Raw genomic sequence first — 16,475 nt, 5'->3', positions numbered from 1 at the left:
ATTTTCTTTAGAGATGAAATCACAGAATCTGGACCAACAACCAAACAGAAGAGAAAGAGTATACACAGTGTGAATGATCATTGAAAAACCCCACAAACCTAACAATCCCGTCCCCTCCCCCCCAAAAGAAGGAGTTTTGGGACATAGGCAGTAGAACTGTCTGCACAGCATCAACTCATTGCCTTCTGCCTCAAAGCCATAATCCTTTTGTATGGACTCATTCACCTCCTCCCCTTCTCTATTTGGTCCAGAAGTTAGTGACTTAAAAGCAGAAGGCCCAGTAATAGAAGGAGGAAGCCCTGGGTGCCCCACAAATATATTTGGGAGTTGAACACATTTATCCCAATGGAGCAGCTAGGTGGCACATTGGGTAAAGTAGTGGGCCTGAAGTCAAGAAGAATCATTTTCCTGAGTTTAAATCTGGCCTCAGATTTGTGACCCTGGGCCAGTCACTTAACCCCATTTGCCTCAGTTTTCTCATCTGTAAAATGAGTTGGAGAAGGAAATGGTAAACCACTTCAGTATCTCTGCCAAGAAAACCCCCAATGGGGTCACAAAGAGTCAGACCTGACTGAAAACGACTGAACAACAAAATCCCAATGGAGATAATAAAAGGTGGAAATTCGAAATTAGATTAATAGAAGAAAAATTGTAGACTGGGTGTCAATCATCTGTGCTAATGAGGAAATGTGGAGGAAGATTTAGTTTAAATATTAGCAAGATGGGGATAATAATAGCACCTACATCTCAGAGTGATTGTGAGCATCAAATGAAATCATTGTAAAGCACTTAGCACATAACCAGCGCCATGTAACTGTTAGCTCAAATGTTTCAAAGGAAGGTGAAAACAATCTCTGTCCTCAAAGAACTTACAAGTTAATGGGGGAGCACAATATTTAAATAACTATGTACAAACAACATATATACAGGATAAATTGGAGATTACCTTAAAGGTTCCGTTAAAGGAGACCAGAAAAATCTTCTTTAGCAGACATAGAAATCACTTAATTTTTATGTAAGTGTCTAAGCCTTTTCTGTTGCATTAATTTTAAACTTACTGTTATAATATTATCATCTAGTTGGTTAAAAGCAGTTGTTGTCTTAGTTGTCCAACATATATGAAATTGTTAGCAATGATAGAGAAAATCAGGAATTTCCTCTGTGATTTTCATCTGTTTTTGTCCTCTGAGTCCAACAGAAGTCTGATCATTCTTCCCACATAATAACCCTTCAAATATTTGGTGATAGCTACTGTGTTGCCCCTTTAAGTATTTTTTCCCTAGATAGCCCTAGTTTCTTAAGTGGATGCCTGTATGGCATGCTCTTGGGACTTGAGATACTTAACTGGACACAATACTTTAGATGCTATCTGACTAGAACAGTATACAACAAGACCTTGAAATCTCCATATGTCTGAGATAACACAGAATCGCATCTCTTTTCATTTAGTTGTCTGTCCTCTGGATGCTTTCTAGCTTGTCAATGTCCTTCCTAAAATGTGGTACCTACAACTGAACACAATTCTGACCAGAGCAGAATATAGCAAGATATCACTTCCCCAGTCCCAGAAACTATCTCTGAAGGCAACCCGAGGTTGCTTGGATTTATTAGAGGCAGCTAGGTGGTGCAGTGGGTAAGAGTGCTAGACTCTAAATCACGAAGACAAGAGTTCAAATCCAGTGTCAGACACTAACTAGCTGTGTGACCCTAGGCAAGTCACTTAACCTCTGTCTGCCTCAGTTTCCTCATCTGTGAGTGAAGATAAAATAAAACCTATAGTACAAGGTTGTTGCGAGGATTAGCAGGGTTAGTGCTGTATAGATGCTTAATAAAAACTTACTGACTGCCAAAAAATGAGATAACCTATGTACTGTGCTTTGCAAACCTTAATATATAAATGTGAGTTATTATTATGTTTTTAACTGTATTATCAAACTATTGACTCATATTGAACTTTCAGTCCACTAAAACCTCTAGTTTTTTTCCAGATAAATTGGTGTCTAGCTATACCTCTTGTCTCTTGCATATTAATTTTTTGAACCTCAGGGTAAGACTTTATATTGACTCCTGTACAATTTCACCTTTATACACCTGCCCGTCTCATATATCTCCCCTCTCGTTTAACTGCCACTGTTGTTACTACCCATTGATGCATCATCACCACTTCCCATGACTCCCCTACTTTTATTAGAACTCTCCCCTTGAACAATGTACAAATAGGAAAAGCAAGCCAGTACATACATTAACCATGTCTGAAAATGTCTTCCTCATTCCACACCTGCAGTTCATCATCATTCAGAGTAAAGGTAGGAGGCACATTTTGCCATCTGTCTTCTGATATCATAAATAGCCATTTTGGAAGCATTGCTTCTGTTTGTACAAAACCTTTTTAACTTAATGTAATCAAAATCATCCATTTTGCATTTCATAATATTCTCTATCTCTTGTTTGGTCATAAACTGTTATCCTTTCCAAAGATCTGAAAGGTAGACTATTACTTCCTCTCCTAATTTACCTATGGCATCACCTCTTATATCTAAATCATATATCCATTTTGACCTTATTTTAGTATAAGGTGTAAGATGTTGGTCTATGCCTAATTTCTGCCATACTATCTTCCAGTTTTCCCAGCAGTTTTTGGCAAATACTGAGTTCCTATCCCAGAAGCTGGAGTCTTTGGGTTTATCAAACACTATATTACTAGTGTCATTTACTACTGCATTTCCTGTGCCTAGCCTATTCCATTGATCTACCACTCTATTTTTTAGCCAGTACCAGATAGTTTTGATGACTGCCGCTTTATAGTAAAGCTCCAGGTTTGGTACTGCTAACCCACCTTCCTGTGAATTTTTTTTCATTATTTCCCTGGATATTCTTGATTTTTTGTTTTTCCAGATGAATTTTGTTTTTATTTTTTCTAGCCCTATAAAATAATTTTTAGGTAGTCTGATTGGTATGGCACTGAATAAGTAAATTAATTTAGGCAGTATTGTCATTTTTACTATATTAGCTCTGCCTATCCATGAGCAATTGATATCTTTCCAATTATTTAGATCTGATTTGATTTGTGTGAAGAGTGTTTGGTAGTTGTGTTCATAGAGTTCCTGGGTTTGTCTTGGCAAGTAGACTCCCAAGTATTTTATATTATCTACTGTTACTTTAAATGGAATTTCTCTTTCTATCTCTTGCTGCTGGACTTTGTTGGTCATGTATAGAAATGCTGATGATTTATGTGGATTTATTTTATATCCTGCTACTTTGCTAAAGTTGTTAATTGTTTCAAGTAATTTTTGAGTTGATTCTCTAGGATTCTTTAAGTATACCATCATATCTGCAAAGAGTGATAGTTTTGTTTCCTCCTTGCCTATTCTAATTCCTTTAATTCCTTTTTCTTCTCTGATTGCTAAAGCTAACATTTCTAGGACAATATTAAATAATAGGGGTGATAATGGACATCTCTGTTTCACCCCTGATCTTATTGGGAAGGCCTCTAATTTATTTCCATTGCATATAATATTTGCTGATGGCTTTAGGTAGATACTGTTTATTATTTTAAGAAAAGCTCCACCTATTCCTAAACTGTTTAGTGATTTTATTAGGAATGGGTGCTGTACTTTGTCAAAAGCTTTCTCTGCATCTATTGAGATAATCATATGATTTTGGTTGGTTTTATTATTGATGTGGTTGATTATGTTAATAGTTTTCCTAATGTTGAACCAGCCCTGCATTCCTGGTATAAATCCCACCTGGTCATAGTGTATTATCCTAGTGATCACTTGCTGTAATCTCCTTGCTAATATCTTATTTAAGATTTTAGCATCAATATTCATTAGGAAAATTGGTCTATAATTTTCTTTCTCTGTTTTTGCTTTGCCTGGTTTTGGTATCACCACCATATTTGTGTCATAAAATGAATTTTTCCAAATAATTTGTATAATATTGGAATTAATTGTTCTTTAAATGTTTGGTAGAATTCACCTGTCAACCCATCTGGCCCTGGGGATTTTTTCTTAGGGAGTTCATTAATGGCTTGTTCAATCTCTTTTTCTAATATGGGTTTATTTAAGGATTTTATTTCCTCTTCAGTTAACCTGGGCAGTTTGTATTTTTGTAAATATTTATCCATTTCATTTAGATTGTCAAATTTATTGGCATACAGTTGGGCAAAATAATTCCTAATTATTGATTTAATTTCTACTTCATTGGTGGTAACATTCCCTTTTTCATTTTTGATACTGGTAATTTGGATTTCTTCTTTCTTTTTTTAAATCAAATTAACCAATATTTTATCTATTTTATTGTTTTTTTCATAAAACCAGCTCTTAGTTTTATTGATTAATTCTATAGTTTTTTTGCTTTCAATCTTATTAATTTCTCCTTTAATTTTCAGGATCTCTAGTATCTAATTGGGGATTTCTAATTTGTTCTTTTTCTAGCTTTTTAAGTTGCATGCCCAATTCATTAATCTTCTCTTTCTCTTTTTTATTCATGTAAGCATTTAGAGCTATAAATTTTTCCCTAAGCACTGCTTTGTCTGCATCCCATAGAATTTGGTATGTTGTCTCATTATTGTCATTCTCTTGGATAAAGTTATTGATTGTTTCTATGATTTGTTGTTTGGCCCATTCATTCTTTAGAATGATATTATTTAGTTTCCAATTGATTTTCATTCTACTTTTCCCTGGCTCTTTCTTACATGTAATTTTTATTGCATCATGATCTGAGAAGGATGCATTTACTATTTCTGCCTTTCTACATTTGACTATCATGTTTTTGTGCCCTAATACATGGTCAATTTTTGAAAATGTGCCATGTACTGCTGAGAAAAAGGTATATTCCTTTCTATCCCCATTCACTTTTCTCCAGACATCTATCATGTCTAACTTTTCTAGTAATCTATTCACCTCTTTCACTTCTTTCTTATTTATTTTTTGGCTAGATTTATCTAATTCTGAGAGGGGGAGATTCAGGTCCCCCACTAGTATAGTATTACTGTCTAATTCCTCTTGTAACTCATTTAACTTCTCTTCTAAGAACTTGGATGCTATACCACTTGGTGCATACATATTTAATATTGATATTACTTCATTATCTATAATACCTTTAAGCAAGATGTAATTTCCTTCCTTATCTCTTTTAATGAGATCTATTTTTGCCTGCACTTTGTCTGAGATAAAGGATTGCTACCCCTGCTTTTTTTACTTTAGCTGAAGCATAATATATTCTGCTCCAGCCTTTTACCTTTACTCTGTGTGTATCTCTCTGCTTCAAATGTGTTTCTTGTAAACAGCATGTTGTAGGATTCTGGTTTTTAATCCACTCTGCAATTTGCTTCCATTTTATAGCAGAGTTCATCCCATTCACATTCACAGTTATTATTATTGACTGTCTATTCCCCTCCATTCTATTTACCCCCTTTGTACTTTCCCCCCCTTCTTTCACCCTATTCCTCCTCACCGATGTTTTACTTCTTACCCCTGCCTCCCCCAATCTGCCCTCCCTTTTTATCACACCCCTCTCTTTTCTTTACCCTTTTCTCCCTTGCTTTTGTCCTCCCTTCTATCAGTCCTCTCCTTTCCCTTCCCCTTCCCTCCCCCCCTTTTTGCTTCCCTAAAGAATGTGCTAAGTTTCTTTATCCCAATGAACGTATATGTTATTCCCTCTTTGAATCAAATTTAATGAGAGTAGGGTTAAAACAATGTTCACTCCTCCTTTCTTTCCCTCTATTGTAATAGGTTTTTTTTTTCACCTCTTCATATTATATAATTCATCCCATTCCACCTCCCCTTTCCTCTCCTCCCCATAGACTCCCTTTTTAACCCCTTAATTCTTTTTTGTATCATCACATCAAAGACAATTTATATTTATACCCTCTGTGTAAAGTCCTTCTCTCTGCCCAGATACATTTACAGTTCTTAAGAGTTATGAGTATTATCTTCCCGTGTAGAGATATAAACAGTTTAACCTAATTGGGTAACCTTTTTTTTCCCCTCTGTTTACCTTTTTAAACTTCTCTTGAGTCTTGTATGTTAAGATCGAATTTTCTATTCAGTTCTGGTCTTTTCACCAGGAAAGATTGAAAGTTCCCAATGTTATTAAATGTCCATCTTTTCCCCTGAAAGAGAATGCACATTTTTGCTGGGTAGTAGATTCTCGGCTGCAGTCCAAGCTCCTTTGCCTTCCGGAATAGCATATTCCAAGCCTTGCGGTCCTTTAATGTTGAAGCTGCCAGGTCCTGAGCAATCCTGACTGTGGCTCCATGATATTTAAATTGCTTCTTTCTGGCTGCTTGGAGTATTTTCTCCTTCACCTGATAATTCTGGAATTTGTCTACAATATTCCTTGGAGTTTTCCTTTTGGGGTCTCTTTCAGGAGGTGATTGGTGGATTCTTTCAATGATGATTTTATCCTCTGATTCTATGATATCAAGGCAGTTCTCCTTAATAATTTCCTGGAATATGGTGTCTAGATTCTTTTTCTGGTCATGGCTTTCAGGCAGTCCAGTGATTCTCAGATTGTCTTTCCTTGATCTGTTTTCCAGATCAGTTGTCTTTCCAATGAGGTATTTCACATTTTCTTCTATTTTTTCATTCTTTTGATTCTGCTTGACTGATTCCTGGTGTCTCATGGATTCCTTATCTTCCAACTGTCCAATTTTAATTTTTAAGGCATTGTTTTCTTCAGTGAGATTATGCACCTTTTTTTCCATTTGGCCAAATGAATTTTTTAAGGCATTGTTTTCTTCAGTGAAATTATGTGTTTCCTTTTCCAAGCTGCTGATTCTTTTTTCATAGTTTTCTTGTTTTGCTTTCATTTTTCTCCCCATTTTTTCTTCTACCTCTCTCAATTGATTTTTAAAATTCCTTTTGAGCTCTTCCAGGAAGGCTTTTTGTTCTTGAGACCAATTCACCTTCCCTCGTGAGGCTTCAGATGTAGGCAATTTGAGGCTATTGTCCTCATCTGAGTTTGTGTTGGCTTCTTCCCTATTGATACAGAAGCTCTCAATGGAGAGGGCTCTTTTTTGCTTCTTACTCATTATTGCAGCTTATTTATTTATTTTTTAAGTTGAGGTCTGCTCTGGGGGCACCAGGGTCCCTGTTTTGGGCTTCTTGTGCAGGGGTATAGGTGCTGTGTGACCAGCTTTTTACTCTGAGGCCTTTATAGTATGTGCAGTTCGACCCCCTGCACTTCCTGTCTGGGTGCGCTCGGCCAGGTGCCCGATCCCGCCTGTCCCATTTGTGGCCCTACAGCCCCGCCCTCCCAGCCAGTGCAGGTAGGTTTTTCCACTGTCCTTCTTGGCCACCAGATTTTTGAGCCAGGTTCCAGGGCCCTCAGTTGTTCGGCTGTGGCCCGCAGCTCCTGCTGACTTGCCCCGACCCCCTTGGTGCTGGGCTGCTGCCCTGCACTGGACCTCTCTTTTGTCTGAGTCAGACCGACCTTTTCCTGAAGTCTTCTAAATTATCTCTGGTTGGAAGACTGTGTCTCTCTGTCTCTTTGCAGGTTCTGTAGTTTCAGAATCTATCCAGAGGCTTGATTTAATGTTCTTTTTGAGGGAACAGAAGGAGAGTTTAGGCAGCTTGCTGCTTTCCTCTCCGCCATCTTGGCTCCGCCCTGTAAGGGTGCTTTTCAACACTTATTTTCATAAGATTTAGAGTTCCAAAATTTTCTCCCTCTCTCCCTCCCTTTCCTCCCCCCTCCACAAGATTGCAACCAAGTTATATATGTATAATCCATAAGTGTTCTTTTTATCAGTTCTTTCTATGGGGTGCATAGTAAGCTTCCTCATTAGTTCCTTGGGATTGTCTTGGATCATTGCACTGCTGAGAGTAGTTAAGTCATTCACAATTGCTCATTGAACAATACTGCTGTCACTATGCACAATGTCCTCCCAGTTCTGCTCACTTCACTATAAATTGATGTTCATTAGTCTTTCCAGGTTTTTCAGGGATCATCCTGTTTGTCATTTCCTGTAGCACAAGACTATTCCACTACAATCATATGGCACAGCTTTTTCCATCATTCCTCAATTGATGGACATTCCCTTGATTCTCAATTCTTAGCCTCCACCAAGAGTTGCTATAAATATTTTTTGTATAATTTTTTCCCCTTTTTCTCTTTTTCATGATTACTATTGTTAACTGTTTCCCTTCCATCCTATGCCCTTCCCCATGATATTTATTCTATTATCCATCTTCTTTCATCCTATCCCTCTTCAAAAGGGATTTGCTTCTGTCTGTCCCCTCCCCCACTCTGCCCTTCCTTCTTTTGCCCCTCTCTCTTTATCCCCTTCCCCTCCTATTTTCCTGCAGGGTTAGAGAGATTACTCCACCCAATTGAGTATGTACATTATTTCCTCCTTGAGCCAATTCTAATGATATTGAGGTATCTGAGCCAATTCTGATGAGTCTGAGGCTCTTTTACTGCCTAGATTAAATAGATTACTCCACCCACTTGGATGTGTCTGTTAGTCCCTCCTTGAGGCAGCTCTGATACGTTTAAGGTCTTTGAGCCTTTTCTGATGAGTGTAAAATTCATTTACTGCCCTGCTCCTCTTCCATCTCTTCCCCCATTCCATAAGCCTTTTCCTGTTTCTTTCCTGTAGGATTTCACCTCTGCCCTTTCCCCTCCCCCAGTGCATTCCTCTCATCCCTCAATTTAGCCCTAAAGATGTCATCACCTAGCTAAGTGACACAGTGGACAAAGCATCACCCCTAGACCCAGGGGGATCCCAGCCAAAACCCGGCCTCAGACACAACACAGTCACCCAAAAGTACGATCCCAGGTATGTCCCCCAGCTCTAATTTTTTATGGTTCTCTAGGGTCTTGTATTTGAAAGTCAAATTTGCCATTAAAAAGTTCAGGTCTGGGGAGCAGCTAGATGGCGCAGTGGTTAAAGCGCTGGCCCTGGATTCAGGAGTACCTGAGTTCAAATCTGGCCTCAGACACTTGACACTTACTAGCTGTGTGACCCTGGGCAAGTCACTTAACCCCCATTGCCCCGCAAAAAAAAAAAAAAAAGATCATATCAAAAAGTTCAGGTCTTTTCATCACAAATACCTGAAAGTCTTCTTTTTCATTAAAGTCCCATTTTTTCCACTGAAAGATTATGCTGAGTTTTGCTGGGTAGGTGATTCTTGGCTGTAATCCCATTTCCTTTGCCCTTTGGAATATCATATTCCGTGCCCTCTGGTCCTTTAATGTAGAAGCTGCTAGATCTTGTGCTATCCTGACTGGGGCTCCACAGTACTTGAATTCTTTCTTTTTGGCAGCTTGCAATATTTTCTCCTTGACCTGAGAGCTCTGGAATTTGGCTATAATATTCCTAGGAGTTTTACTTTTGGATTCTCTTTCTGGAGCTAATTGGTGGATTCTTTCAATTTCTATTTTAGCCTCTGCTTCTAGAATTTCAGGGCAATTTTCCCTGAGAATATCTTGGAAGATGATGTCTAAGCTCTTTCCTTGATCATGATTTTCAGGTAGACCAATAATTTTCAAATTATCTCTCCTGGACCTATTTTCCAGGTCAGCAGTTTTTCCCAGAAGATATTTCATATTGCCCTCTACTTTTTTATTCATTTGTATTTGCTTTATTGTGTCTTGGTTTCTCATAAAGTCACTGGCTTCCATTTGTTCAATCCTCATTCTTAGGCAATTATTTTCATCAGAGAGCTTTTGTACCTCCTTTTCCATTTGGCCAATTTGACTTTTCAAGCTGCTGACATTTTTCTCATGTCTTTCCTTCATCTCCCTCATTTCTCTTTCCATTTTTTCCTCTGCCTCTCTAACTTTATCTTCAAAGTCCTTTTTGAGCACCTCTATGGCCTGAGACCAATTTATATTTTTCTTGGAAGCTTTAGATATAGGGGCCTTGATGTTGACATCTTCCTCTGAGGGTGCCCCTTGGTCTTCCTTGTTACTGAAGAAACTTTCTATGGTCCTCACCTTTCTCTGTCTGCTCATCTTGCCTTTCTTTTACTTGACTTTTAGCCCCTTAAAGTGGGGCACTGTTTCCAGGCTGTAGTATCCCAAGCTTCAGAAGTCCCAGGTGGTATGATTTAAGGAGAATCAGGTTCTTCCCTTGCCCAGCCTGTTCCCTGGTCCTTAGATGACCCCAGACCAACTTGCTAATCAACCAGCTTTGTGTGTTGTGGTTGTCAGCTCAGAGGAGCCTGTGCCCCTCCCCTACCTGGGCCACTGCTACTCAAGCCTACCTCCTGGTTCTCAGCAGGGGTGAAAAACCCAAGTTCTGTCTTAGCACCAGCATAGACCTCTGTAGTCTCCCCCCTGCCCAGGGCTCAGCCCTCTCACCAGACTGTGAGCTTATTTCCAGAAGACACTGGTGCTTCAGAGGCTGATTCAGAGGCTCTTGGGGTCTCCTTCTCTGGTCAGGCCTTCCTAGGACTGGATCTGTGTCAGGGTGACTGTGGGGTTGAGCTCCACTCCTGTATCAGCACAGCAGCTCCCTCCTTCTGACCTTCCAAGTCGTTCTTGGTTAAAAGATGATTTCAACACATTCTTCTGTGAGTTTTGCTGCTCTGGGCATTTTCCTATTGCGTTATTTGGATATTTTTTGGAGTGATCGTGTCATGAGTTCGGGAGCTCACTGCCTTTTCTTCTGCCATCTTGGCTCCATCCCGGAAGTCCCCGAAAATAATTATTAATGATGGGTTTTGGGGGAGACCCAGTGACCCTACTCCAACTTGGAAACTCTGACTGGTTTCTTAGAGCCAGCCCAGATTCCTTAGAAATGGAAATCAAACTCAGTAGAGACAATAGAAACCACACTTCATGGAAAAGCCTTAGCAACCTCCATCTTCTTGACTCCAACTCTAGCACTCTATCCATTGCTCTGTGCTATCTCATATATGAAAACAGACTTGTTCTTGGGCAAGGCTGGCAGAAAGATGTACTCATCCTCTACCTTTTATGTTTTCTATTTAAGGTTTGCAGGATAATCCATGGTTCTGTGACTGCCACATTTCCAAAGTGATAGAATTGTCAAAAGTTGCAGACCCAACTGTGGTGCTTCTGGACTCCTTGCTAGTCTGTGGTGGACCAGAGAGCCTCACAGGGATCTTGTTTCAAAGGGCTGAGCTGGAACAATGCCTGAAGCCATCAGTGATGACCTCGGCCACCAAAATCACATCAGCTCTAGGAAGCAATGTTCTCTTGCGTTGTGATGCCACAGGGTACCCCACGCCACAGCTCATCTGGACCAGGGCAGACAACTTGCCAGTTAACTTTACAGGTAGTCATTTTCTTTCAGCTGTTCTTAAGAAATGGGCCATGGTTCAGGGGTGCTGATTAAAAAAAGTTCAACATTAATCTCATGGCTGAACATGAGTTTTGAGACTAGTAAGTTAATTTGAGAAAGATACTCTGAAACTGTTGACAAGGAAATGGAGAAATGACTTATTGGTGGTAATAGGATCAATATCTAGCAGTGTTTCCCCTCTCCACCAAAATCCCTGCCACTTTCATTAAAAGATGAGGAGATCCTTATAAGATTTCCTTCTCAAGGCTTGAATGGCCCAAGGGGCTAAGGCTGTGTTGACATGGCATCCTGGTCAGTGAAGGGCATAAAAGGCCCACTGACATAGTGTTGAGGCCTGTCAGAACTGGTGGATGTCCCAGTCTAAGAGTATTTCTAGAATTAACAGACTAGAGGAATAAAAAAGCTTTTTTCTTAGCCCCAAAGAATGTCTCCTCTGATGTCCTCCTCAGCTACAATTTTATGACTCAAATGTACCTTGGGTTCTTGAAGGGGTACAAACTTTGCCACATCCTCCCAATTGAGAAAGGTTTCAAGGAAGGGACTGATGACAAACTTTATTTTTGTTATCCAGTGACTAGCTTAACTAAAGTCTTAGAAACAGGAACTTGGCCCTCAAGGGATGATTTTTTTTTCTATAGCGGTTCATGAAACTACAAAAGAATAGAAGAGTTGCAGTCTACATCAGGGAAGGGAGTGTACCACTGACTCTTAAACAGACATTTAAAAATTATTTAGTAACTTATTTCCCCCCAATTACATTTAGAAACAATTTCTAACATTTATTTTTAAAAACTTTTGAGTTTCAAATTCTCTCCCTTCCTCCCCCCAGCCCCCATTGAGAAGCCAAGCAATTTGATATAGGTTTTACATGTAGTCATGCAAAACATTTCCATATTAGTCATGGAAAAGAAAGTATTTGGAGAAGGAAGCAGCATGATATCATGAATGATGAATTAAGAGTTAAAACCACTTTTCTAGGTCTGACATCAGCTTCCTCTTTGACCTTGGATGAATTTGTTAACCTATCTAGCATCATAGTTACTCTCCTGGAGATAAATTTTCCTTTTGATTAGTTTAGAAAAGAAGTGATTAACATTTTAGGTCTAGAAGGATCTTATAGATCATTTAGTCTATCCTCTTCATTTCACAGATGGGAAAATGAGGCCTGGTATGGTACAGGGTCTTTGAGTATCTGGAGGCCTGTGAGAAAGTAGGAGGATGAGACTTGGCTCCAAAGGGCAGAACTAGGAGCTCTGGGTGGAAGCCACAGAGAGGTAGTTAGACTTAAAATAAGGAAAACAATTTATGAACAACAAGGGTATTTTAAGGAAGACAGGGTAGCATGTGAAGTCTCAAAAGGAGGGCTCCTTCTAATTTGAGTTTATTAAACAGTTCAGCGACCACTTCTTAGCCATATTGTAGAGGGGCTGATTTTTCAGGAACTGTTTCCTAGCTGTGCTGGAATGTGTTGAACTAAATGGCCTTTGAATCCCATTTTGACTCTAATGAATTCCATGATTCTGTGATTTTCCCAAGGAAACACAATTAGTTAAGGGCAGCTAGGTGGTATAGTAGATAGAGTGCTGGGCCTGGATTCAGGAAAGCTCCTTTTTTTCTGAGTTCAAATCTGGCTTTAGACACTTACTAGGTGTGTGACCCTAGACGAGTCCTTTAATCCTGTTTGCTTCACTTTCTTATTTGTAAAATGAGCTGGGGAAGGAAATGGCAAACCTCTCCAGTATCTTTGAAAAAAACAACACACCAACAAAACCCAATAAACCCATTGGGGTCATAAAGAGTATAACCCGATTGAACAATACAACTTGAACCCATGTCTCCTGACAAAACCTAGTGCTCTTTTTACCACAACAGGCTGTTGTTTTTTTCTAAATTGTTTTTACATGTCTCATTACAAAATGAAAATTTATGCTATAAATGCTTAAAGGATCAATTATTATGAACCAAAATTGATACTTTTAATTATATTAATTACATAAATCCATCTATCAGAGGCTGGCTTTGCTTGTTTCTCCACATGTATGATATTTGCAAGTTCACTGTGAGAAGTAATGTTGGTTGAGCTTTTTCAGATCCACAGAAATCTGGCTCACATATGGGAGAATGATTTTTATTTTTTAAAGTGAGGCAATTTGGGTTAAGTGACTTGCCCAGGGTCACACAGCTAGTAAGTGTTAAGTGTCTGAGGCCGGATTTGAACTCAGGTCCTCCTGACTCCAGGGCTGGTGCTCTATCCACTGTGCCACCTGGCTGCCCCTGGGAGAATGATTAATAAAAGTTTGGGCCTGATATTACTTCACAGAGATAATCATACGAAGACAGTAGCTATAACGGTTAATAGCAGAATGACACCAATATTTTGTGTTTCTTTGAATAAAAATGAGCCATAATAGATGCCTTGTCCACTGTGAAACTAAATAAACTCCTAGGCCATGGAAATACCACTTGATGTGTTACTTAGAGGCCATTGAGTCTAATCCCCTCATTTACAGATTAGAAAACTGAGGCCTGAAGAAGCCAAATTTCTATTCAAAATTTTGAAAAATTGAAATATGGAAACATGTTCTAGCATGATTTGTAAGAGCTTATGCAGGTTTTTTATGTCCTGGATGGTAAGTCTTGGCTTATTATTTATCAGGTTCTTTTTAAGAACCATATTTATTAGTCTGCTAATATAATCCCCAAAGAATCCATGGCTTATCAGCACGGTGAAATTAGTTTTAAGTTCAAGGATTTGGGACTTATGGGGTAAGCAATCAGGAATATCCATTCCAGAAAAATGTTACACTCTGCCTTCTGCTTAAATGATGGCACTGGGTCTCATTTTAATTTTTTTAGTGAAAAAATATTTTGAAAATACTGTGAATCTAGGAATTGAGATAAAAATGCCCACAAGAAGAAGCTGTCTCTGTGAATGAATAGCTGGTCACTGTGATTGGCTTGGTTGGTGTAGGCTCTCTTCTTTCTCAATAAACATCTGTTTTGTTTTTCTTTCCTTTCTTTCAGTAATTCAGGAAACTCCAGGAGATGGAGTCCGATGGTCCATAATAAGCCTGACTGGAATTTCTTACAAGGATGCAGGTGATTATAGCTGCAAGGCCAAAAACCTGGCCGGAACATCAGAAGCCATTGTCAGTGTTACTGTGGTTGGCATTGTCACCACAACCATACCTCCTCAAAAGTCAGGAAAAAGAGTTGGAGCTGAGCAGCCTCTGGAAGAGGTCAAGCATGTAACTGAAAAGACTACACCTATAACTCCATCCCTGTCTTCTCCAGCCACCTCTTCTTCGTTTTCTTCTTCCTCTGCTTCTTCTTCTTCTTTTTCTTCTTCTACTTTCCCTTCTCCCATCATCATTTCTACCACTATACCTATCACCACTGAAATATCAGTGAACACCAAGATGACCAGCAGAAAGCCCCCCAAGTCTTTCCCTAATGGAAAAAGGAATTCAAAGGTGGTGATGAATGGAAGCAAACTTCCACCAGCCAGTGCCAGCAAGAAAGAGATATCATTATTGAGCACTGCAACCATCACTGAGCCTGGTGTCATCATAAAAAACCTCACGGTCTTTAATGAGACCTGTGAAAGTGTGACCTTGACCTGGACAGCTGTCAATGCCACAAAGAACATTGCTATTACTGTACTATATTCCAAGTATGGGGAGGAGGACATGATACCACTAAGTACTGACTCCAGTGAGTCACAAATTACAATAGATGGTTTGGAGGCTGGTATGCAGTACGTGGCTTGTGTCTGTCCCAAGGGAGTCCCTCCTAAGACAGACCAATGTATCACCTTTTCGACTGACAGAATGAATGAAAAGGCGAACTCCCAAATTTCTTTTCTCATTGTGGCGAGTAGTGCTGCTTGTGTGGTTGTTTTGCCACTGATTTTCTATCTCTTGTACAAAGTTATAAGACTTCAGTATAAACCAAAGGCCATCAGGGAAGATGACCTAGCAAAAGAAACTTATATACAGTTTGAGACTCTATCTCCCAGACCCCATCCTGCACGGGAGCTCTGGACTCGAAGACGCACAGATGAATCAGAAAGGTTATTGCTTTGTTCTAGGTCAAGTGTAGACTCTCCTATGACCTTCAAAAATGAGAGTTCAAGATCAGAATATTATTGCTAATGTTTTTCCATAAAAAGACATGGGGACTGGATAAGTAATGACAGAGCTGACCTTTGCTTGGATGGACTGTGGGTTTAGCTATAAAATGCCAACATTTGAGCCTCTGCATCTTCTAAAAACCCCACAGTGTGGGAAGATAATTGTTCTTGTGCTTAAATTTTTCTTAATGCCACGAGACTTCAAAACTGAAAGAATTTGTTGAATGTTGAAAACATGCTACAGACCTTGTACATATTTTGTACGTTTTGAGAGTGGGCCTTTAGTAATATTTAATCATTTAGTGGGTTTGGGTTTATTTTAAAAAAATAATTTCAAAGCAATATGGCAAATGCATATGCTATGTAAAGTGGACTTATGAAAACATTTTCTCAGGCACAGCCACCCAAAGCCTCAACTTTTGTTCAAGTTTAAAAAGTTGTATGTTACTTGCCATTCACGTTTGCCGGGGGTGGCTTTGGTTCATTGTCAAATTCAATGAGCATGAGTACCACTAAGAGGAAAGCCAACCCAGAGAACATGGATTTTATTTATTGAAGACGAAAGCATACTCTTCTGGGAATACCATCAATGAGGAACCAAGGAAAATGTTGAATTATGGGAAAAGTAATAGCTTTATACAATTGTGTTTAAATTAGCTAGGAGAGATTTCTTCTCTTGCTCTTGCCTCTCTAGATACAATCATAAGATTTTTTTTAAAAAGAGAAGATGAGGGAATGGTGACTTAATGAGACTAATAATAGCAAACACAATTTATTAGGTACCTACTGTGTGTAGAGTACTATGCTAGGCATTGGGGCAGATACAAAGTTTAGATGATCTTATGCTTGTATATATGCACAGGGGTGAGATGGGGGGTGGGGAGGAAGATAATAATATAGCTATAATATATAATATCTCATGCTAAATATATTAGAGAGTAAAAAACAAAAAACCAAACCAAAGTGTGATGTGGGAACTGAAGAGGAAGGTCGTTATCAACTGTCATTGCAATAGATGGTTTGGAAATTGGCATGTAGTATGTAGCTTATGCATGTTCCAAGGGAGTT

At 39.1% G+C, this 16,475-nt stretch overlaps 1 protein-coding gene across 1 annotated transcript in view; it reads left to right on the top strand.

Moving 5' to 3' along the window:
- The window catches only part of LRIT3 (leucine rich repeat, Ig-like and transmembrane domains 3), a 33,785-nt gene extending 18,356 nt beyond the window's left edge, over window positions 1-15,429 (top strand). Inside the window, exons 3-4 of the mRNA XM_043969783.1 lie at window positions 10,943-11,248; window positions 14,300-15,429. Of these exons, the coding sequence (XP_043825718.1) occupies window positions 10,943-11,248; window positions 14,300-15,429 (1,436 nt within the window). The remainder of the gene's footprint in view (window positions 1-10,942; window positions 11,249-14,299) is intronic.
- Window positions 15,430-16,475: the final 1,046 nt, after the last annotated feature.

Source organism: Dromiciops gliroides, chromosome 6 (genome assembly GCF_019393635.1).
Source record: "Dromiciops gliroides isolate mDroGli1 chromosome 6, mDroGli1.pri, whole genome shotgun sequence".
Taxonomy (NCBI): Eukaryota; Metazoa; Chordata; class Mammalia; order Microbiotheria; family Microbiotheriidae; genus Dromiciops; species Dromiciops gliroides.
The sequence above is the reverse complement of the archived record's forward strand: the minus strand, read 5'-3'. Positions and strand labels throughout refer to the sequence as shown.